Source organism: Hyla sarda, unplaced genomic scaffold (assembly GCF_029499605.1).
Source record: "Hyla sarda isolate aHylSar1 unplaced genomic scaffold, aHylSar1.hap1 scaffold_18, whole genome shotgun sequence".
Classification (NCBI taxonomy): domain Eukaryota; kingdom Metazoa; phylum Chordata; class Amphibia; order Anura; family Hylidae; genus Hyla; species Hyla sarda.
In genome coordinates, this window is record NW_026608445.1 from 1,596,971 (window position 1) to 1,619,341 (window position 22,371).

The 22,371-nt window shown below is 44.8% G+C and overlaps 2 protein-coding genes across 11 annotated transcripts in view; one reads left to right on the forward strand and one right to left on the reverse strand.

Moving 5' to 3' along the window:
* LOC130313964 (SLAM family member 9-like) overlaps positions 1–22,371 on the forward strand; it is a 264,917-nt gene that overhangs the window by 38,013 nt on the left and 204,533 nt on the right. The gene's annotated exons all lie outside the window — the stretch shown is intronic.
* Positions 1–22,371, reverse strand: part of LOC130313966 (uncharacterized) — a 118,652-nt gene that overhangs the window by 17,327 nt on the left and 78,954 nt on the right. For all 5 annotated transcript variants that reach the window (XM_056552701.1, XM_056552700.1, XM_056552698.1 and 2 more), the window contains 5 exons: positions 17,037–17,105; positions 9,035–9,139; positions 4,707–4,799; positions 3,929–3,981; positions 2,534–2,586 (listed from right to left, as the gene is read on the reverse strand). In XM_056552701.1, the coding sequence (XP_056408676.1) occupies positions 2,534–2,586; positions 3,929–3,981; positions 4,707–4,799; positions 9,035–9,139; positions 17,037–17,105 (373 nt within the window). The remainder of the gene's footprint in view (positions 1–2,533; positions 2,587–3,928; positions 3,982–4,706; positions 4,800–9,034; positions 9,140–17,036; positions 17,106–22,371) is intronic.

Here is a 22,371-nt window from a genome sequence, read left to right on the forward strand (position 1 = left end):
TATACAAGATTGTAGATGTGCACCATGTCTGTTTTTCTACCCGAATTCAATAAGTACTGGAATGATTAAGATTTTTTAATAGAAGTAATTTACAAATCTGTTTAACTTTCTGGCACCAGTTGATTTAACCCCTTAAAGGGGTACTCCACCCCTAGACATCTTATCCCCTATCCAAAGGATAGAGGATAAGATGTCAGATCGCTGCGGTCCCGCTGCTGGGGAGCCCCGGGATCCCCGCTGCGGCACCGCGCTATCATTACAGCACAGAGCGAGTTCGCTCTGTGCGTAATGACGGGCAATACAGGGGCCGGAGCATCGTTACATCACAGCTCCGGCCCTCGTGACATCACGGCCCGCCCCTTTCAATACAAGTCAATGGGAGTGGGCATGGCGGTCGTCACACCCCCTGCCATAGACTTGCATTAAGCGGACGGGCTGTGATGTCACGAGGGGCGGAGCCATGATGTCACGCTGCTCCGTCCCCTGTATTGCCCGTCATTACGCACAGAGCGAACTCGCTCTGTGCAGTAATGATAGCGCAGTGCCGCAGCGGCAATCCCCGGGGTTCCCAGCAGCGGGACCGCAGCGATCTGACATCTTATCCCCTATCCTTTGGATAGGGGATAAGATGTCTAGGGTCAGAGTACCCCTTTAAGGACGCAGCCCATTTGGGCCTTAAGGACGCAGACAATTTTATTTTACGTTTCCGATTTTTCCTCCTCGCCTTCAAAAAATCATAGCTCTTTTATATTTTCATCCACAGACTAGTATGAGGGCTTGATTTTTGTGCGACCAGTTGTCCGTTGTAATGCCATCACTCACTTTACCATAAAATGTATGGTGCCACCAAAAAAATACTATTTGTGTGGGGAAATTAAAAAGAAAACTGCAATTTTGCTAATTAAATTGATACCCATGATAATATACTTTTCTATTACTGTTGCGCTTAAAAAAAATCACAAACTTTTTAACCAAATTAGTACGTTTAAAATTCCCCTATTTGAAGACCCACAACTTTTTCATTTTTCCATATAAGCGGCGATATGAGGGCTCATTTTTTGCGCCGTGATCTGTACTTTTTATTGATACCATATTTGCTTATATAAAACTTTAATACATTTTTTATTACATTTTTTTTGCAATAAAATGTTATAAAAAAAAGCAGCTCTTTTGGACGCCATTCACGCCGTTCACCGTACGGTATCATTAACATTTTATTTTAATAGTTCAGATATTTACACATGCGGCGATACTAAATATGTATATAAAATATTTTTTTAACATTTTTTTGGGGGTGAAATAGGGAAAATGTGACAATTTACGTTTTTATTGGGGGAGGGGGTTTTTCAAATTTTTTTTACTTTATTTTTTTACTTTTTTTAATTTTATTTTTACACTTTCATAGTCCCCATAGGGGACTATTTATAGCAATCATTGGATTGCTAATCCTGTTCAGTGCTATGTATAGGACATAGCACTGATCAGGGTTATCGGTCATCTTCTGCTCTGGTCTGATCAGAGCAGAAGACTCCCGGAAGGAAGCGGAGGCAAGTGAGGGGAACCCCGTCTCCCGTTCTGGATGATCGGATCGCCGCGGCAGCGCTGCGGGCGATGCGATCATCCATTTAAGTGACCCCGATGCTGCAGATGCCGTGATCTGTATTGATCACGGCATCTGAGGGGTTAATGGCGGACATCCGCTGGATGTCCACCATTAGCGGCGGGTCCCTGGCTGCGACCAACAGCCGGGACCTGTCGAGCATGATCCGGGCATCGCTCCGATGCCCGCGATTATGCTTAGAACGTCAATGTACGTCCTGGTGCGTTAAGTACCACCTCACCAGGACGTACATTTACGCCCTTCGTCGTTAAGGGGTTAAAAAAAAAAAGTTTTCCACCGGAGTACCCCTTTAACAGCAATTAAATAGCAAAGTGTGAAAGGTACTTTTTAATTTCACATAATGCATCAGTATAGATCTGTTTTTCTTAATGGGACAACACTTTTGAACACATGATATAAAGTGTAAGCTCACAGAAGGCAGAAACAAGAAAAAAACTGTCCCTTGTTTGGTTTATGCTTCCCAAGCAAATCTCAAAGGGAAATACTCCTAATCCATAGGTTTCTCATACTAAAATAGAATTGACGGTAGAAGGAAGGAGTAGTAGAGTCATTTATAAAAAACAAAAAGACGTGACTGTGGAGCAAGTGGCCAATTGCAGCAGTGTCAGTATTTTAAACATACGTCCTCTGGTAAATCGCACGACTAGACCTTCACAAAAAGGAGTATTCATGCTAAAAACAAAGTTTGGCCACGCCCATTTCAGACAATAGAACGGATGTTTATCTACAAATTTTAACAGTCGTCACAACTTACCTCCTCATCTGCATAAGGAGATGTGAAAGCTTGCGACAACAAATCAATGAAATCCCATTTTTCAAGTTTGGATTGGAAGTCAAATATGTCATATTTTTATCAGCAATGAAATTGCTACATGAAATAGCTAAATGTGAAAGGGATAAAATATTTCTTACTGAATATTTGTCGAAGAGGTGAAGGATTTTGATGAATAAGGACTCTTCTGTTCCTAAAATGTAAATATAAAAACATCACATTAGTAACGGTATTATTTAACAATACCCCTGAGGAAGATGCTGACGGGCAATGTAACGCGCAGGGTCTAGGGTGCACCTGCCTGGGATACTCCTCCATCTGCCATCCGTTATCCACCTGTACCCTGACTATCTTGATACCTGGATGCAGATTGTAATATAATATTACAGTGGTCCCTCAACATACGATGGTAATCCGTTCCAAACGGACCATCGTTTGTTGAAACCATCGTTTGTTGAAACCATCGTATATTGAGGGATCCGTGCAATGTAAAGTATAGGACAGTGGTCTTCAACCTGTGGACCTCTAGATGTTGCAAAACTACAACACCCAGCATGCCCGGACAGCCAACGGCTGGAGGTCCACAGGTTGAAGACCACTGGTATTGGAGGTTATACTCACGTGTCACCACTGCCCGGGATGTCGCCGTCCATCACTGTCGCTGCGTCCCCGGGGTGTCCCCGACGCTCCGGCAAGGCCTCTGCTTCCCCGGCATCCTCGCTCTCCGTCGGCGCCATCACGTCGCTACGCACGCCGCTCCTATTGGAGGACGGGACGGCGTGTGCAGTGACGTGATGACGATGGAGAGCGCCGACGATGCAGGAGATCCCGAAGAGGATGGCCGAGGATGTGCCGGAGCCCCGAGGACAGGTAAGTGATCATCAGCGGACCACACGGGTCACCGTAAACGGCTATCCGGTGGCAGCTGAAGCAGTCTGCGCTGACGGATAGCCGTTTATGCGATGGCCCCGACATACAAAAGCATTGTATGTTGATGCTGCCTTCAACATGCGATGGCCTCTGAGAGTGATCGTATGCTGAAATGATCGCATGTCGGGGCCATCGTAGGTCGGGGGGTCACTGTATTTATAGCCAGCATTGTGTATGATGCATGGTATATTTCTTATAATAAGTGACTTTCAGGTTCAGGTTTAAGTGACTGGCTTTTGTTCATATTGAGATTTGCAGGTGCCCTGGGGGGGTCTTTTTAGGCCCCCCTGTTTGTGCAGTGGCCCTTTTGGCCCTTTTAGATGTTTTTAAATGTCTCTGTCTGCTGTGAAATTTTGTATTTGAAACAAACTTTTACATATATATTTTGGGTGTGCACTGCACTGTGTATCCTCCTTTTCTTCTTGTGGTGTAGTGTCAGTATATTGATACACTTAGTAGCACCCCAATAAATAATGTTTGGATATAGCTGAGCCTACTTGCTTTGGTGTGTATATAGATTGGAAGTCAAACATGTGATATTTTCTATCAGCAATGAAATAGATACACGAAATAGCTAAATGAGAAAGGGATAAAATATTTCTTACTGAATATTTGTCGAAGAGGTGAGGGATTTTGATGAATAAGGACTCTTCAGTTCCTAAAAAGTAAATACAAAAACATCACATTAGTAACAACTAATGGAATTTTCTTTTTCCTGTTTACACATCACTCCTTAATCAATTAAAGGGGTTGTCCAGTGAAAATGTTTTATCCACTATCCACAGGATAGGGGATAAGTATCTAATATTGGGGATCCCAGCAATCTCTAGAAAGGGGCTCAAGATTTCTTTAGATGATGCGCACTACATTAATTTCTATGGGAGTGCCAGAGAAGCACTTTTCTTTTACAGCCTCTCTATCTTGTTGCGTATAGTCTATGTTCTGTCTATACTTGTACACAGCCTATTTGATTCTCCTCTGCAGACTATCTCTGTAGCTGTTCCACGTCCAAATAAAATGTAGCATATGAATATGACCTCCAACGTGTCGACGGGGTTCATAGTGCAGGAAACACCAGTGAAGGGATCTGAGGTTTATTCACCCATGATACAACGCGTTTTACAGATAGACTGTTCATCAGGTGATGAAGCAGTCTATCTGTGAAACGCGTTGTATCATGGGTGAATAAACCTCAGATCCCTTCACTGGTGTTTCCTGCACTTTGAATCCCGTTGACACGTTGGAGGTCCTATTCTTATGCTAATATTGACAAAGCAGAAAGTCAGTCCAACATTTAGAAAGTTGCTTCATTTTGCCTTCAAGAAACAAGTCAATAAAGGTGTCCATAGCCTAATGGCCATCCTCATGCTCATAATGTCTTACCTGTGTCTTCAATGCTGATCTTCACATTTTCTTCATTCCCACGTTCCTTAGCCACATTTTCATTTTGGTTTGTTTGGACTTCTTTCTGGCCATCTGTGAGCAACAGTATATTGTTACAATCCACACATATCAAAAATGTAATAAAGTTTTTTCAGCAACAATTTTGTAAAGAGTACATATGGCACTTTTAGTCTACTGTGCTACATTTTCAAACTTTGGCACAGTTACTAATCCCAACATATAGTGGCTGCCTCTGAAACACAGAAGTTGACACCCTTGTGAAACACTTTGGTTGGGGGAATTTATCATTGTATTTATACAGCTTTTTTGTTTACAATTATTAATAATGTTTGCAACTTTTTCACTTCCACACTGCTTGAGTTATTTTTATCAAACTCTTAGGATGAAGTGAAATTAGCTTTGACGTTTGCAGCCTGTACAACACTTTGAAACATACTTAGATCTAATACTGCTTTCACACTATAAAGTTCTTCTGTTTTAAAGCACAAACAGGGGGGCCCAAAAAGACCCCTCCCAGGGCACCTGCAAATCTCAAATCTTTTAAAGGATTTATAATGTTCAGTTATGAAAACCCTTAAAAACAGCCGTTAAAAAATAAATGAATAAATAAAATCCCATACTCTCGTTACAAAATCCTATTAAAGTCTATGGGATTTTTACATTATTCGTTTTAACCCGTCATAGCCCGTTATTAATAACGGACATTATTTTGTGATGGGAGAATAATAGTGCATGTACTGTTTTTTCTCCTGTCACAAATAACATCCATTTAGCTGTTTATGAAGAATATGCACCTTTTTGATAAATCTGGCACAAGTACAGATGACATATGCACAGACAAACAGTGGGAAAAAAAACTTGATTTATACATACAATGATAAATTCCCCACATGTCCGTAAGGTAGGCCTTATAATAATTTCCAAATAATAATACCATAAATTACACATACGGAGTAAAAAATAATAATAATAATAATAATATTGCCGCACAATACTTATAATAGGGGGAAAATTATATTATTTTACAGTTGGCAAATTATGGAATCACACAACTGGTGGGGCAAGGGAATCCATGTTTGTGTTTCTGTATAAAAATTCATGTTTGTGTATGTCAGGATTCGGCAGGCTGGAGGTGGATCCTCTGTGTCAGAGAGGGATTGGCGTGGACCGTACCGGTGGACTGGTTCTAAGTTGCTACTGGTATTCACCAGAGCCCGCCGCAAAGCGGGATGGTCTTGCTGCGGCAGTAGCAACCAGGTCATATCCACCGGTAACGGCTCAACCTCTCTGACTGCTGAGACAGGCACGGTACAGAAGGACAAGGCAAGAGCAAGGTCGGACGTAGCAGAAGGTCAGGGCAGGCAGCAAGGGTCATAGTCAGGGGCAACAGCAGAAGGTCTGGAACACAGGCTTGGGACATACACAAAACGCTTTCACTGGCACAAGGCAACAAGATCCGGCAATACTGGGAAGGGGAAGTGAGGTTATATAGGCGTGGAGCAGGTGGGAGCTAATTACACTGATTGGGCCAGGCACCAATTAGTGGTGCACTGGCCCTTTAAATCTTAGAGAGCTGCCGCACGCGCGCCCTAGAGAGCGGAGCCGCGCGCGCCAGGACGTGACAGCTGGGGACCGGGCCAGGTGAGCAGACTGGGATGCGATCCGCGAGCGGGCGCGTCCCGCTATGCGAATCGCATCCCCGCCGGCAGTGTCAGTGCAGCGCTCCCGGTCAGCGGGTATGACCGGGGCGCTGCAGAGAGGAGAACGCTGCGAGCGCTCCGGGGAGGAGCAGGGACCCCGAGCGCTCGGCATAACAGTGTAGGGCAAGGGAATCCATGTTTGTGTTTCTGTATAAAAATCCATGTTTGTGTTTCTGTATAAAAATCCCTTGGGCTGGCCACAATTTCAGATCTAAAATGGTTCACAGTTCTACACAATGGAAGCACTTATCTTCTAGCAAATTATGAGTGGGCATGTCTTTAGGGAGATCACTTGAGTAAGTAAAGGGATCCTACGCAGGATGCTCTGTAGACTTTAGGGAGGTAGATCAGCTAGGAAAAGAAATATAAATGGGGGCCCCTTTACTGTAGCAGAACTAGGGCCATTGGGGGATTCCCCAGTACCCTGGTGGACATGTCTGGTTCTGGAAATAAGTGGCAAATATGGTGCAACAACACAGCTTTAGACCCCCTAATGGAAACAAAGCACACCAATGCAGTTGACATAAAACAAATTAATCCTCTGCTCCAATAGGGTTAAAAAATAAGGTTTTATTCCAAAAAACCTGGCCCAAAAACAATGGGTTTCGGGATTCCATTTAATCAGACCATTAACCCTTTAGATGCCATGGTCAATATTGCTTGCAGGGTCTGATTAATGTGAAAATGGCAGTCATAGGTTTCCTTACTTCCTCCGCACCGCTCTTCCAGGATCTATTTGCATATTCTGCCTTCTGACAGACTATACCAGTGGATTGTCAATGTTACTGATTAGTGCAATGCCAGGGACATTTTTAAGATGGTCTACATGTTGGTCATTTAAAGGAGATATATATTGCTTCTAGATATTAATGGGCAGAACTATACAGAAAAGAGGTAGCACATTATGGATGGAGTATGCCTTGATGTATATACTGGGACAACCCTTTTAAGCAGCCCATTGTCTTCTTTCCTGAAGGGATCTTTACTTGCTAGTAGGGATGTCCCGATACCATTTTTTTAAGATCAAGTACGAGTACTGATAGTTCTTTTTAAGTACTTGCTGATACCAATTACCAATACTTTTTTTTAAATGTCGTGTGAGAGGATTTTGTAGGGTTTTTTTTATGGGAAAAAGGGGGTGTTTTGAGTTTTTATTAGAGGAAGGGATTTTTTTATATTAAAAAACAAAACAAATATTTTTTATTTTATTTAAACCTTTTGAAAAGGGGAGTGATTTCAACTTTTATTAGGAAAAGGGTTAATTCCCTTTTTTTTCACTATTTTTTTAGTTCCCGTAGGGGACTATTACATGCAATCTGTGGATTGCATACCATGATCAAGTGTTGATCAGTGTTATCGGTACTCTTTTACTACTGCCTGCCATGGCTGGCTACAGTATAGGAGCGACGAATGGACAACATGGAGCACAGTAAGGGACCTCAGGCCATCATCTCAGATGATCGGGACACTGTGATTCCACCACGGTGATCCCGATCAGCATCTAACTGGCAATCATTTCAGAACTTTTTGATTGCGGCATCTAAAGGGTTAAGGCCGGAAATCACAGCGATCGGCATTAGCCAGAGGTCCTGTCTATGATGCGCACAGCATAGTTCTGCAGCGTGCACAGGGCACCTCCGTGATACCTGCCAACAGGGGTCCTGCCATCAGATATCAGATATGGTATCGGGGACATTTGCGTACCCGCAAGTACTCGTGCAAATGTCCAGTATTGGTCCAGATACCATTATCGGTATCAGGACATCTTGTTCATTCATCTGATTTGGTAGCAAACATTGTCAGACACTGGGATCTTATGGTAACATAAAATGAAAAAAGACAGATATGCCCTGTTAACATACCCCCTACTTCTTGTTTTCCTTTTCTGATTTCATTTTTTGTTTGTTATGGATTCGGCCAGTGGTCTCCAAACTGCGGCCCTTTAAATGTTGCAAAACTACAACTCCCAGCATCCTCGGACAGCCACCGACTCCCGGGGCATGCTGGAAGTTGTAGTTTTGCTAGGCCATGGTTTGGGGACCAATTGATTAGGCTATGTACCTAATTTTATTTAAGGGTCCTCTTTTTGTTATGTGTTTCAGCTCATACACAGGACAAATCAGCTTTATTGTTACGTAACAACAGAACAATTTGTTTTGCCACAAACTTGTGCCTTCCTCAGGTCTGCCAAATTTGGTGGACCTGCGGAAGGCACAAGTTGGTCCAAAACACATTATCCCGTTGTTATGGGATGTCTGTGGTCATTCCTACACCAGTTATACAGCAGTGCCTCTAAAACTCTCCTTTTACCCCCGCTCTGTAATTGCTTATATGCTCAAGCATATGATCCTGTCATTAAAGGGGATCCGTGGTCCCTTTTCTCCCTCCCACACATTTTGTACTCATTTTGTATGCTGTTAAAAATAAATATTGGGGCAAAGATCACATAAGAATTATGAGATCAGCTGTCAAACAGAGGTACAGGAACTATATTGTGAACTACACTAACTTTACAGCCCCATGTAGCATAGTCAAATAAAAAAAATACCGGTACCCAGTTAAACCAACATCGAGCTTGTTGTTCTCATCTAGAAATAGATACAGTACCTTGTTCAATTGTGTTTGATGATCTCTTCCAATTTTTGTACAAACACACCGGCACAAACACCAATATTATGATGATTGAGAATATGGTAACCATATATGACCTTTCTGTAATAAGCAAAAATAGATCTCAGAATTCATATAACATAATGTAATAATAAAAACCCATTATTCAGACAGAGAACCGTGCCACAGTCATCTTATGTAAGCATTTAATGGAAACTCAACATTTTCGTAATCTTCATACAATGCCAACCACAGTTCCCATAACTCATAACAATCTAGTGCCATTGTATTCATAACAGACAAGCATTAAAACATTAGTTAATATCCCATAACTACTTCAGCCACAGTGCCACATTAAAGTGCAAACCACATTGTCACAGAGCCCCAAAAAATGCCAGCCTGTATAGATGCCACCTGGTCACTAGATGACAGAATTGTCTTCACTTATAGAATAATTTCTTATTGTCACTCCCAGTATCCAGATAGTTGGTTCTGAACCAAGAAGTATTACAAGCAATCAGTTGTAAGAAAAAAAAATACAAAGCTTGTACAGTGGTCCCTCAACATACGATGGTAATTCGTTCCAAACGGCCCATCGTTTGTCGAATCCATTGTATGTTGAGGGATCCGTGCAATGTAAAGTATAAAAAGCTTTACTCACCTGTCCCCGCCGCTCCGTACCAGGTCCTTACCGCTCCCGATGCTGTCCCAGGGGCTCCCGATTCTGTCCCGCTGCTCCGGTGTCTTCTTCGGGATCCTCTGGCTTCTTCCGCATCTTCTGCAGGGTCCGGGCCTCGCTTTCTGGTGACGTTATTACGCTGCTGCGCCGGCACGGCGTGCGTAGTGACGTAATAACGACGCCGGAAAGCGAGGCCCTTACCCTGGAGGAGAAGCAAAAGACGCCGGAGGATCCCGAAGTGGACCCGGAGCAGCGGGGATAGGTAAGTGAACCTGTCCGGGATGCTTAAACTGCTATCCGACAGCAGCTTAAGCATTTTGCGCTGTCGGATAGCAGTTAATGCGATGGCCCCGACATATAAAAGCATTGTATGTCATCGACATCGACATGCGATGGTCTCTGAGAGGCCATCGTATGTCGATTTTATCATATGTCGGGGCCATCGCATGTCGGGGGGTTACTGTATAAATAATGGCAGGTAAATAAAATAATAAGAATAGTAACTAAATAATACAATGCATTCAGAAGTTTGCAGACCCTTTGATTTTTTTCACATTTTGTTATGTTGCGGCTTTATGGTTGAGTTAACAAAAAATAAATAAATAAACAAAATACAAAAAAATCTTCATGCCCTCATTAATGAGAATGTAAAAAAGTAAGTAAGTAAGTTTATTAAAACGGAACAACTACATTTTCACATAAACATAAATATTTAGACCCTTTGCTATGACACTTAAAATTTTGCTCTGGTGGCCTCCTATTCCTCTTGATCATTTTTCAAATGTTGATATTGGACATCAGAGCAGAAACCAAGCCGTGAGTTAGAAGCCATGAGTATAGCATGTAGAGCTCAGGGACAGGACTGAGTGGAGGCACATATCTGGAGAAGGGGTCAAAAAAATTTCTGCTGCACGAAAAGTTCTCAAAAGCATAGTGGCCTTCATCATTCTTAAACAAGTTAGACTCTTCAAAGAGCTGGCTGACTCCCCAAAGTCATCAGGGGAGAAAGGCCCTGGTAAGAGAGAAAACCAAGAACCTAATGTGCACTCGGGCTGAGCTCCAAAGTGTCTACATGCAAATGAATTTAGGGATTTTCGGCCATTTTTCCCTGCAGATCCTTTCAAGCTCTGTCAGGTTGGATGAGGATTGTCAATGGAGGCCATTTTTAGATCTCTCCATAGATGTTCCAGTTCAAGTCAAGGCTCTGGCTGAGTCTGTCAAGGACATTTACAGAAATGTTCCAAGTCACTCCTGTGCCGTCTTTACTGTTGTTACGCCGAGCGCTCCGGGTCCCCGCTCCTCCCCGGAGCGCTCGCTACACTCTCGCTATTGCAGCGCTCCGGTCAGATCCACTGACCCGGTGCGCTGCGATCCTGCCTCCAGCCGGGATGCGATTCGCGATGCGGGTGGCGCCCGATCGCGATGCGCACCCCGGCTCTCGTACCTGACTCGCTCTCCGTCGGTCCTGTCCCGGCGCGCGCGGCCCCGCTCCCTAGGGCGCGCGCGCGCCGGGTCTCTGCGATTTAAAGGGCCACTGCGCCGCTGATTGGCGCAGTGGTTCTAATCAGTGTGTTCACCTGTGCACTCCCTATGTATACCTCACTTCCCCTGCACTCCCTCGCCGGATCTTGTTGCCATTGTGCCAGTGAAAGCGTTTCCTTGTGTGTTCCTAGCCTGTGTTCCAGACCTCCTGCCGTTGCCCCTGACTACGATCCTTGCTGCCTGCCCCGACCTTCTGCTACGTCCGACCTTGCTTCTGTCTACTCCCTTGTACCGCGCCTATCTTCAGCAGTCAGAGAGGTTGAGCCGTTGCTAGTGGATACGACCTGGTCACTACCGCCGCAGCAAGACCATCCCGCTTTGCGGCGGGCTCTGGTGAACACCAGTAGTGACTTAGAACCGGTCCACTAGCACAGTCCACGCCAATCCCTCTCTGGCACAGAGGATCCACCTTCTGCCAGCCGGCATCGTGACAGTAGATCCGGCCATGGATCCCGCTGAAGTTCCTCTGCCAGTTGTCGCCGACCTCACCACGGTGGTCGCCCAGCAGTCACAACAGATAGCGCAACAAGGCCACCAGCTGTCTCAACTGACCGTGATGCTACAGCAGCTACTACCTCAGCTTCAGCAATCATCTCCTCCGCCAGCTCCTGCACCTCCTCCGCAGCGAGTGGCCGCTTCAGGCCTACGACTATCCTTGCCGGATAAATTTGATGGGGACTCTAAATTTTGCCGTGGCTTTCTTTCTCAATGTTCCCTGCACTTGGAGATGATGTCGGACCAGTTTCCTACTGAAAGGTCTAAGGTGGCTTTCGTAGTCAGCCTTTTGTCTGGAAAAGCTCTGTCATGGGCCACACCGCTCTGGGACCGCAATGACCCCGTCACTGCCTCCGTACACTCCTTCTTCTCGGAAATTCGAAGTGTCTTTGAGGAACCTGCCCGAGCCTCTTCTGCTGAGACTGCCCTGTTGAACCTGGTCCAGGGTAATTCTTCCGTTGGCGAGTACGCCGTACAATTCCGTACTCTTGCTTCAGAACTATCCTGGAATAATGAGGCCCTCTGCGCGACCTTTAAAAAAGGCCTATCCAGCAACATTAAAGATGTTCTGGCCGCACGAGAAATCCCTGCTAACCTACATGAACTCATTCATCTAGCCACTCGCATTGACATGCGTTTTTCCGAAAGGCGTCAGGAGCTCCGCCAGGATACGGACTTTGTTCGCACGAGGCGTTTTTTCTCCCCGGCTCCTCTCTCCTCTGGTCCCCTGCAATCCGTTCCTGTGCCTCCCGCCGTGGAGGCTATGCAAGTTGACCGGTCTCGCCTGACACCTCAAGAGAGGACACGACGCCGCATGGAGAATCTCTGCCTGTACTGTGCCGGTACCGAACACTTCCTGAAGGATTGTCCTATCCGTCCTCCCCGCCTGGAAAGACGTACGCTGACTCCGCACAAAGGTGAGACAGTCCTTGATGTCAACTCTGCTTCTCCACGTCTTACTGTGCCTGTGCGGATATCTGCCTCTACCTTCTCCTTCTCTACTATGGCCTTCTTGGATTCCGGATCTGCAGGAAATTTTATCTTGGCCTCTCTCATCAACAGGTTCAACATCCCGGTGACCAGTCTCGCCAGACCCCTCTACATCAATTGTGTTAACAATGAAAGATTGGACTGTACCATACGTTTTCGCACGGAGCCCCTCCTAATGTGCATCGGACCTCATCACGAAAAAATTGAGTTTTTGGTCCTCCCCAATTGCACTTCTGAAATTCTCCTTGGACTACCCTGGCTTCAACACCATTCCCCAACCCTGGATTGGTCCACAGGGGAGATCAAGAGTTGGGGTACCTCTTGTTTCAAGGACTGCCTTAAACCGGTTCCCAGTACTCCCTGCCGTGACCCTGTGGTTCCCCCTGTAACCGGTCTCCCTAAGGCCTATATGGACTTTGCTGATGTATTTTGCAAAAAACAAGCTGAGACTCTACCTCCTCACAGGCCTTATGACTGTCCTATTGACCTCCTCCCGGGCACTACTCCACCCCGGGGCAGAATTTATCCTCTGTCCGCCCCAGAGACTCTTGCTATGTCTGAGTACATCCAGGAAAATTTAAAAAAGGGCTTTAACCGCAAATCCTCCTCTCCTGCCGGAGCTGGATTATTCTTTGTGTCCAAAAAAGATGGCTCCCTACGTCCTTGCATTGACTACCGCGGTCTTAATAAAATCACGGTAAAGAACCGCTATCCTCTACCTCTTATCTCTGAACTCTTTGATCGCCTCCAAGGTGCCCACATCTTTACCAAACTGGACTTAAGAGGTGCTTATAATCTCATCCGCATCAGGGAGGGGGATGAATGGAAAACGGCATTTAACACTAGAGATGGACACTTTGAGTATCTGGTCATGCCCTTTGGCCTGTGCAACGCCCCTGCCGTCTTCCAAGACTTTGTTAATGAAATTTTTCGTGATCTCTTATATTCCTGTGTTGTTGTGTATCTGGACGATATTCTGATTTTTTCTGCCAACCTAGAAGAACACCGCCAACATGTCCGCATGGTTCTTCAGAGACTTTGTGACAATCAACTTTATGCCAAAATGGAGAAATGTCTGTTTGAATGTCAATCTCTTCCTTTCCTAGGATACTTGGTCTCTGGCCGGGGACTACAAATGGATCCAGACAAACTCTCTGCCGTCTTAGATTGGCCACGCCCCTCCAGACTCCGTGCTATCCAACGCTTTTTGGGGTTCGCCAATTATTACAGACAATTTATTCCTCATTTTTCCACCATTGTGGCCCCTATCGTGGCTTTAACCAAAAAGAATGCCAATCCTAAGTCATGGCCTCCTCAAGCGGAAGACGCCTTTAAACGGCTCAAGGCTGCCTTTTCTTCTGCTCCCGTGCTCTCCAGACCTGACCCATCTAAACCCTTCCTATTGGAGGTTGATGCCTCCTCAGTAGGAGCTGGAGCGGTTCTTCTACAAAAAAATTCTTCCGGGCATGCTGTTACTTGTGGTTTTTTTTCTAGGACCTTTTCTCCGGCGGAGAGGAACTACTCCATTGGGGATCGAGAGCTACTGGCCATTAAATTAGCACTTGAGGAATGGAGGCATCTGCTGGAGGGATCAAAATTTCCAGTTATTATTTACACCGATCACAAGAATCTCTCCTATCTCCAGTCTGCCCAACGGCTGAATCCTCGCCAGGCCAGGTGGTCTCTGTTCTTTGCCCGGTTTAATTTTGAAATTCACTTTCGTCCTGCCGATAAGAACATTAGGGCCGATGCTCTCTCTCGTTCCTCGGACGCCTCGGAAGTAGAGCTCTCTCCGCAACACATCATTCCTCCTGACTGCCTGATCTCCACTTCTCCAGCCTCCATCAGGCAAACTCCTCCAGGGAAGACCTTCGTCTCTCCACGCCAACGCCTCGGAATCCTCAAATGGGGTCACTCCTCCCATCTTGCAGGCCATGCGGGCATCAAGAAATCCGTGCAACTCATCTCTCGTTTCTATTGGTGGCCGACTCTGGAGACGGATGTTGTTGATTTTGTGCGGGCCTGCACTGTCTGTGCCCGGGATAAGACTCCTCGCCAGAAGCCCGCTGGTCTTCTTCATCCTCTGCCTGTCCCCGAACAGCCTTGATCTCTGATTGGTATGGACTTTATTACAGACTTACCCCCATCCCGTGGCAACACTGTTATTTGGGTGGTCGTTGATCGATTTTCCAAGATGGCACATTTTATTCCTCTTCCTGGTCTTCCTTCAGTGCCTCAGTTGGCAAAACAATTTTTTGTACACATTTTTCGTCTTCACGGGTTGCCCACGCAGATCGTCTCGGATAGAGGCGTCCAATTCGTGTCAAAATTCTGGAGGGCTCTCTGTAAACAACTCAAGATTAAATTAAACTTTTCTTCTGCTTATCATCCTCAGTCCAATGGGCAAGTAGAAAGAGTTAACCAGGTCCTGGGTGATTATTTACGGCATTTTGTTTCCTCCCGCCAGGATGACTGGGCAGATCTTCTACCATGGGCCGAATTCTCGTATAACTTCAGAGTCTCTGAGTCTTCTTCCAAATCCCCATTTTTCGTGGTGTACGGCCGTCACCCTCTTCCCCCCCCTCCCTACTCCCTTGCCCTCTGGTTTGCCCGCTGTGGATGAAATAACTCGTGATCTTTCCACCATATGGAAAGAGACCCAAAATTCTCTCTTACAGGCTTCATCACGCATGAAGAAGTTTGCTGATAAGAAAAGAAGAGCTCCCCCCATTTTTTCTCCCGGAGACAAGGTATGGCTCTCCGCTAAATATGTCCGCTTCCGTGTTCCCAGCTACAAATTGGGACCACGCTATCTTGGTCCTTTCAAAATTTTGTGCCAGATTAATCCTGTCTCTTACAAACTTCTTCTTCCTCCTTCTCTTCGTATTCCTAATGCCTTTCACGTTTCTCTTCTTAAACCACTCATCATCAACCGTTTCTCTCCCAAACTTGTTTCTCCCACTCCTGTTTCCGGCTCCTCGGACATCTTCTCCGTAAAGGAGATACTGGCCTCCAAGAAGGTCAGAGGGAAAACCTTTTTTTTGGTCGATTGGGAGGGCTGTGGTCCTGAAGAGAGATCCTGGGAACCTGAGGACAATATCCTAGACAAAAGTCTGGTCCTCAGGTTCTCAGGCTCCAAGAAGAGGGGGAGACCCAAGGGGGGGGGGTACTGTTACGCCGAGCGCTCCGGGTCCCCGCTTCTCCCCGGAGCGCTCGCTACACTCTCGCTATTGCAGCGCTCCGGTCAGATCCACTGACCCGGTGCGCTGCGATCCTGCCTCCAGCCGGGATGCGATTCGCGATGCGGGTGGCGCCCGATCGCGATGCGCACCCCGGCTCCCGTACCTGACTCGCTCTCCGTCGGTCCTGTCCCGGCGCGCGCGGCCCCGCTCCCTAGGGCGCGCGCGCGCCGGGTCTCTGCGATTTAAAGGGCCACTGCGCCGCTGATTGGCGCAGTGGTTCTAATCAGTGTGTTCACCTGTGCACTCCCTATGTATACCTCACTTCCCCTGCACTCCCTCGCCGGATCTTGTTGCCATTGTGCCAGTGAAAGCGTTTCCTTGTGTGTTCCTAGCCTGTGTTCCAGACCTCCTGCCGTTGCCCCTGACTACGATCCTTGCTGCCTGCCCCGACCTTCTGCTACGTCCGACCTTGCTTCTGTCTACTCCCTTGTACCGCGCCTATCTTCAGCAGTCAGAGAGGTTGAGCCGTTGCTAGTGGATACGACCTGGTCACTACCGCCGCAGCAAGACCATCCCGCTTTGCGGCGGGCTCTGGTGAACACCAGTAGTGACTTAGAACCGGTCCACTAGCACGGTCCACGCCAATCCCTCTCTGGCACAGAGGATCCACCTTCTGCCAGCCGGCATCGTGACAACTGTGTTCTTAGAGTCGTAACAATATAGCTACAGAGCCCCCATACAATGCCCCCCACAGTGCCTTCATCCATAGATAGCCCCAGAGGCCACATACGTTGCCACCAACAAGGCCAAACACCCTAATAGACTAACACTAACTGTGAACTCCCATACAGTGAGTCTCATATGGTGCCAGCTACAGATTTTTATAACATCCTGCGTCCTGTGTTTTTTTGGGGGGTTTTAACTCCATTAAACCTCACTGCTTTACATGTAGTAAATAAGTCAGCACATAATAATTAAATAAGTCAGCATATGGTATTGATCAGGTTTTCTCGTCTGAAACCCTCATAGATCACTATCACTAATTAGGGTATGATTAAAAGATATTTTCTGCAAAAAAATAAAAATAAAACTTTTTATATTTAATCTTTACCTGACAAATGGTTGGCTAGGTCATCCGGCGGTAGGGATTCAGGTATGACCTCTGCAGGTGGGACAGGCTCTGTAACAGAAAAAAGATTTTTAAAAATACTATAATATTAGACCCCCTTCACATATGTCCTGTGATCCACCACTGTAGAAAAGGTGCGGGAGGCAAACTGATGGTAGAACTGATCGCATCTATTTAAAGGGGATAGTTCACATTTATCTAGTGCTTCAATTTGAATGCTGGATTGCTGGGCACTCTGCACAGCACCAGACGGGGGAACACGTATTGCGGCATTTCCCCACATGGCCCCACGTGGCGGACACTAGACAACTGATGCCAACTTATGTACTCTGCCATCAGGTCCGTACAGTTTTAGGGTGGGTTCACTGAGTCAGATCACCGGATATACCCAGCCTTAGAGGTACATTATCAGACAGAGAAAATTGTCTTACAGCTATGTATGTATATTTTTTTTCAAGGTGAGTTAGACAAAACATATACGTTTTTAGACTCTAGTGATGCGGATGGCCTATAGCAAAGTGTGTGTGTAGGGGATTGGGCCGGGGGGAGGGGGGCTAGTGGTGCAATTTGTTTGTTTTATCTGCCTAGGGCAAAGCAATACCTTGTCCTGGTCTTGCCTATGGCCCTGATTAGATTGTGTACACTTTATAACCTATATTTTCTATCACTGAACCAGTTACGTACACCAGCCCAAGCATTCTCATCTCATGAACCAAACTTCCATACTTTTCATGTGGCACAGTATCAAATGCTTTAGACTAAAGCAACATATAGAACATCCAGTAAATCTTATTTTTCTTACCATCGAAATTAAACTAACAAGTCTATGGTTTCCAGAATTACTTCCTAAAGAGGTGTTCCAAGAATAGAAAAATAAAGTAATTTTCTCTTTAAAAACAGCTCATGTTGTATAGTATATTAACCTGGCTTCATTTACTTCAATGGAACTAAGGTGCAGAACCACACACAACCTGAGGACAGGAGTGGTGCTGTTCTGTTATTCTAGTCCTGAAGAATCCATTAAACTGTCTTTCTGGAATATTTGCAACTGGAGATGAGCGAACTAACAGTAAATTCGATTCGTCACAAACTTCTCGGCTCGGCAGTTGATGACTTTTCCTGCATAAATTAGTTCAGCTTTCAGGTGCTCCGGTGGGCTGGAAAAGGTGGATACAGACCTAGGAGACTCTTTCCTAGGAATGTATCTACCTTTTCCAGCCCACCGGAGCACCTGAAGGCTGAACTAATTTACGCAGGATAAGTCATCAACTGCCGAGCCGAGAAGTTTGTGACAAATCGAATTTACTGTAAGTTCGCTCATCTCTATTTGCAACACATTTGTTATACACCAGAACTGGGGAACAGACCCTGTTATTATAGGTTATCTATGTTACTATCACTGTTTACTCTCTGACAGGTGTCTGTACAGTGTAACCTACCTTATGGTCCCATTCAGATTCTGTTCCTGTGTTCTGGCTGCCTTAAAGGGGTACTCCAGAGGAACTTTTTTTTTTTTTTTTAATCAACTTGTGCCAGAAAGTTAAACAGATTTGTAAATTACTTCTATATAAAAAGCTTAACCCTACCAGTACTTATCAGCTGCTGTATGCTTCAGAGAAAGTTCTTTTCTTTTTAAATGTATTTTCTGTCTGACCACAGTGCTCTCCGCTGACACCTCTGTCCATGTCAGGAACTGTCCAGAGTAGGAGCAAATCCCCATAGCAAACCTCTCCTGCTTCAGACAGTTCCTAACATGGAAAGAGGTGTCAGCAGAGAGCACTGTGGTCAGACTGGAAAGAAATTAAAAAAGAAAAGAACTTTCTCTGGAGTATACAGCAGCTGATAAGTGCTGGAAGGATTAAGATATTTAAAGAGTACCTGTCATCAAAAAAAACTTTTGATATTTTGTATATTACTGTATTCCAAACAACATTCCAATTTAATGTATTTACATTTTTTTATTTTATTTCTATGTGTATTTTCGTTTTGAAAAATGACCACTAGGGGTCTCCCTACATATCCCGGCTGCAAGTCTCTTATAGAGTTTGGACTTATGCTGGCCCGGGATTAATCCGAACTCTCATACAGCAGCCAGGACAGCCAGCAAAGGCCTGCGAAGAGGGAGGAAGTGATCCTCTAGCAGGCTTCAGTTACATTGCGCCTGCTGAGGAATGCACATTTTCTCCAGCGAGGACTCTCACTATGTGAGCAAGATAACCGGTAAGAAACAGAGCTTTTTAAAGCTTGGAAAATATTTCTAAGGTTGGGAGGGGTGTTAGGAGTAGTTAGGGACTATCATCTGAGCTAGTTTAGAAAAGATTGTTTCTTGACAGGTACTAATTTAATAGAAGTAATTTACAAATCTGTTTAACTTTTTTGGCACCAGTTGATTTTCAAAAACATTTTTTCCAACAGAGTACCCCCTTAAAGGGGTACTTCGGTGGAAAACATATTTTTTTTTTATTTAGATCAACTGGTGCCAGAAAGATAAACAGATTTGTAAATTACTTCTATAAAAAAAAATATTCACCCTTCCAGTACTTTTTAGCAGCTGTATGCTACAGAGGAAATTCTTTTCTTTTTGAATTTTTTTTTTGTCTTATCCACAGTGCTCTCTGATACCCTTTGCTAACGCCTGATGTCCCGTATCATTAACTGTCCAGAGCAGGTGAAAATCCCCATAGCAAACCTATGCTGCTCTGGACAGTTCCTGATACGGGCATCAGGTGTCAGCAGAGAACAATGTGGACAAGACAAAAAAGAAATTCAAAAAGAAAAGAATTTCCTCTGAGGCATACAGCTGCAGATTTTTTTTAATAGAAGTAATTTACAAATCTGTTTAACTTTCTGGCACCAGTTGATTTAAAAAATAAATAAATAAATAAATGTTTTCCACCAGAGTACCCCTTACAGTGATTCTGTCCATGAAAACTGATTCCAATTATTTTATTTTGTTTCATAAATTTGCTTCAAGTTGCCTTCTGGTTCGGACCTGATATGTTCCTGGATTCTTTTAGTCTCCGCCTTCTGGATTTCATGTAACACTTTAGTATTCTGTTTTCCTGTGTCTACTCCTGCAACTACTGGACACTGTAGAATCTATATATGCAATTTCAGAGTCTACATTTAGCAGACTACCTCTGGTGGTAAAAGAAGTGTTCTACTGTTTAGTTACTTCTGACTTGTGTTGTTGTTTGTCAACTAGACATGTGCAATTCGGTTCGGCACGAATGTCTAAATTAACGAATTTTACCGTTTTCGTGCATTCGGACCCATCCGAATGCACGAAAACATATTTTGAACATTCCCGAATAGCCACGATAATACGAATAGCAAAGTAACGAATACATTCGTTATTTCCCGACCTGTAAATAACGAATGCATTCGTTATCCGTAAACGACGTGAAGAATTAATTCTGATAACAAAGTTAATAAAAAGGATACAGATAGTTAGATTTTTCGGATACATTCGGTATTCGGGTACATTCGGTAGATCTTTTTATTCTTTTTTTGGACTTTAGCGATCCTAAAAAGTTATGGAGATACCTTTTTTATTAAAATTTTGTAGGGTATCATAAAAAAAATCATAATAAAAAAGATACAGTGGTGATGGAAAAAATTGTATCTAATGAAATGTATGATTTTTATTATGAAATGTTTATTCATTTTTAAACAGGGATCAATTTATGTGAGCGGGTAAAGCACTAAAAATGTAGCCGACAATAGTAAAAATGTAGTGTGTGCGTGTTTTTCACTTTTTTTTTTTAAACATTTTTTAGGTAGTACTACTACTCCCAGCAAGGAACACACTCTTCCATGATGGGAGTAGTAGTTACCTGTACTAATTGACAGATCGCAGGGGTCCCTTGCGATCCTCTTGTATAATGTACAGATGCGGTGGCTGTTCTTCTATGGTCCCCTGCACTCACGTATATATACACATATTCATATTTCCCGCAGAGCTGTGATTGGCCAGATGGTTCCAGCCAATCACAGCTCTCTTTGAGAAATAGGAATATGTGTATATATACGGCCGTGCAGGGGACCATAGAAGAGCGGCCGCCGCATTCATACATTATACTGGAGGATCGCAGCGGGTGTCAGGAGTGATACCCGCAGTGATCTTTCCTTTACTACAAGTACTACCACTCCCAACATGGAGTACACTCTGCTCCATGCTGGGAACTGTAGTACCTGTATTAATAGACAGATCGCAGCGGGTGTCAGAAGTTACACTCGCTGCCATATGTCTATTAATGCAGGTACTACAGCTCCCAGCATGGAGCAGAGTGTGCTCCATGTTGGGAGTATTAGTACCTGCAGTAAGGGACAGATCCCAGGAATGTCACTCCTCCTGACACCCGCTGCGATCCTCCTGATGTGAATGTCGGGATCAGCTGTTCTCAGGGCTACAGAGTCGGGAGAACAGCTGACGCTGAGCCGTAGGTATATATCGTATATCTACTGCCCAGCAATAACTTACAGTGAGCTTGCAATGTGTATACAGTATACACATTGCTGGCTCACTTAACCCCTTGCTGAGCTGTGCGCTATGCGCAAGCCCAGCAAGGGAAGAGTTAACTTACACTGCTGCACAGTGTAAATTAACCCTTTGGGCGGTATACACAATATACAGCTATCTATAGATAGCTGTATACAGTGTATACAGAAGATGAAGTCCAGCTTACTTCCCTGAGTCCCGGGCCGGGTTCGTGTAGCTCCGCCCCCCTAGTGATGACGTCATTAGGGGGCGGAGCTACAGAAGGGAACAAGGCTAGTTAATCTGAAGCTCTGTTCACATTGTACGTTTTGTATAATGTGAACAGACCCTTCTGGCAGTGTCTACCCAGACAGGGAGACTCCAGCTGTTGCTAAACTACAACTCCCAGCATGCCCAGACAGCCAAAGGCTGTCTGGGCATGCTGGGAGTTATAGTTTTGCACCAATTGGTGGCTCCCTGTTTGGGTAGACATTGCATCATGGATGCTCTCCCCAGCGGACTGCGCCAAAAATGTCATAACCAATTTTTTGTGTTTTTTTCTTCTCGTTTCAGATCCGTGTATGCAGAGGATTACTGCGGATTCGATGGATTACGGCGGATTATTTATTTTTTCCTTTAATAAAATGGTTAACGAGGGCTGTGGGGGAGTGTTTTTTTAAATAAAATAATTTTTCCAATGTGTTGTGTTTTTTTTTTTTTATTGAATTTTCAGGGTTAGTAGTGGAAGCTGTCTTATTGATGGAATCCATTACTAGGCCAAGGCTTAGTGCTAGCCCCCAAAACAGCTAGCGCTAACCCCCAATTATTACCCCGGTA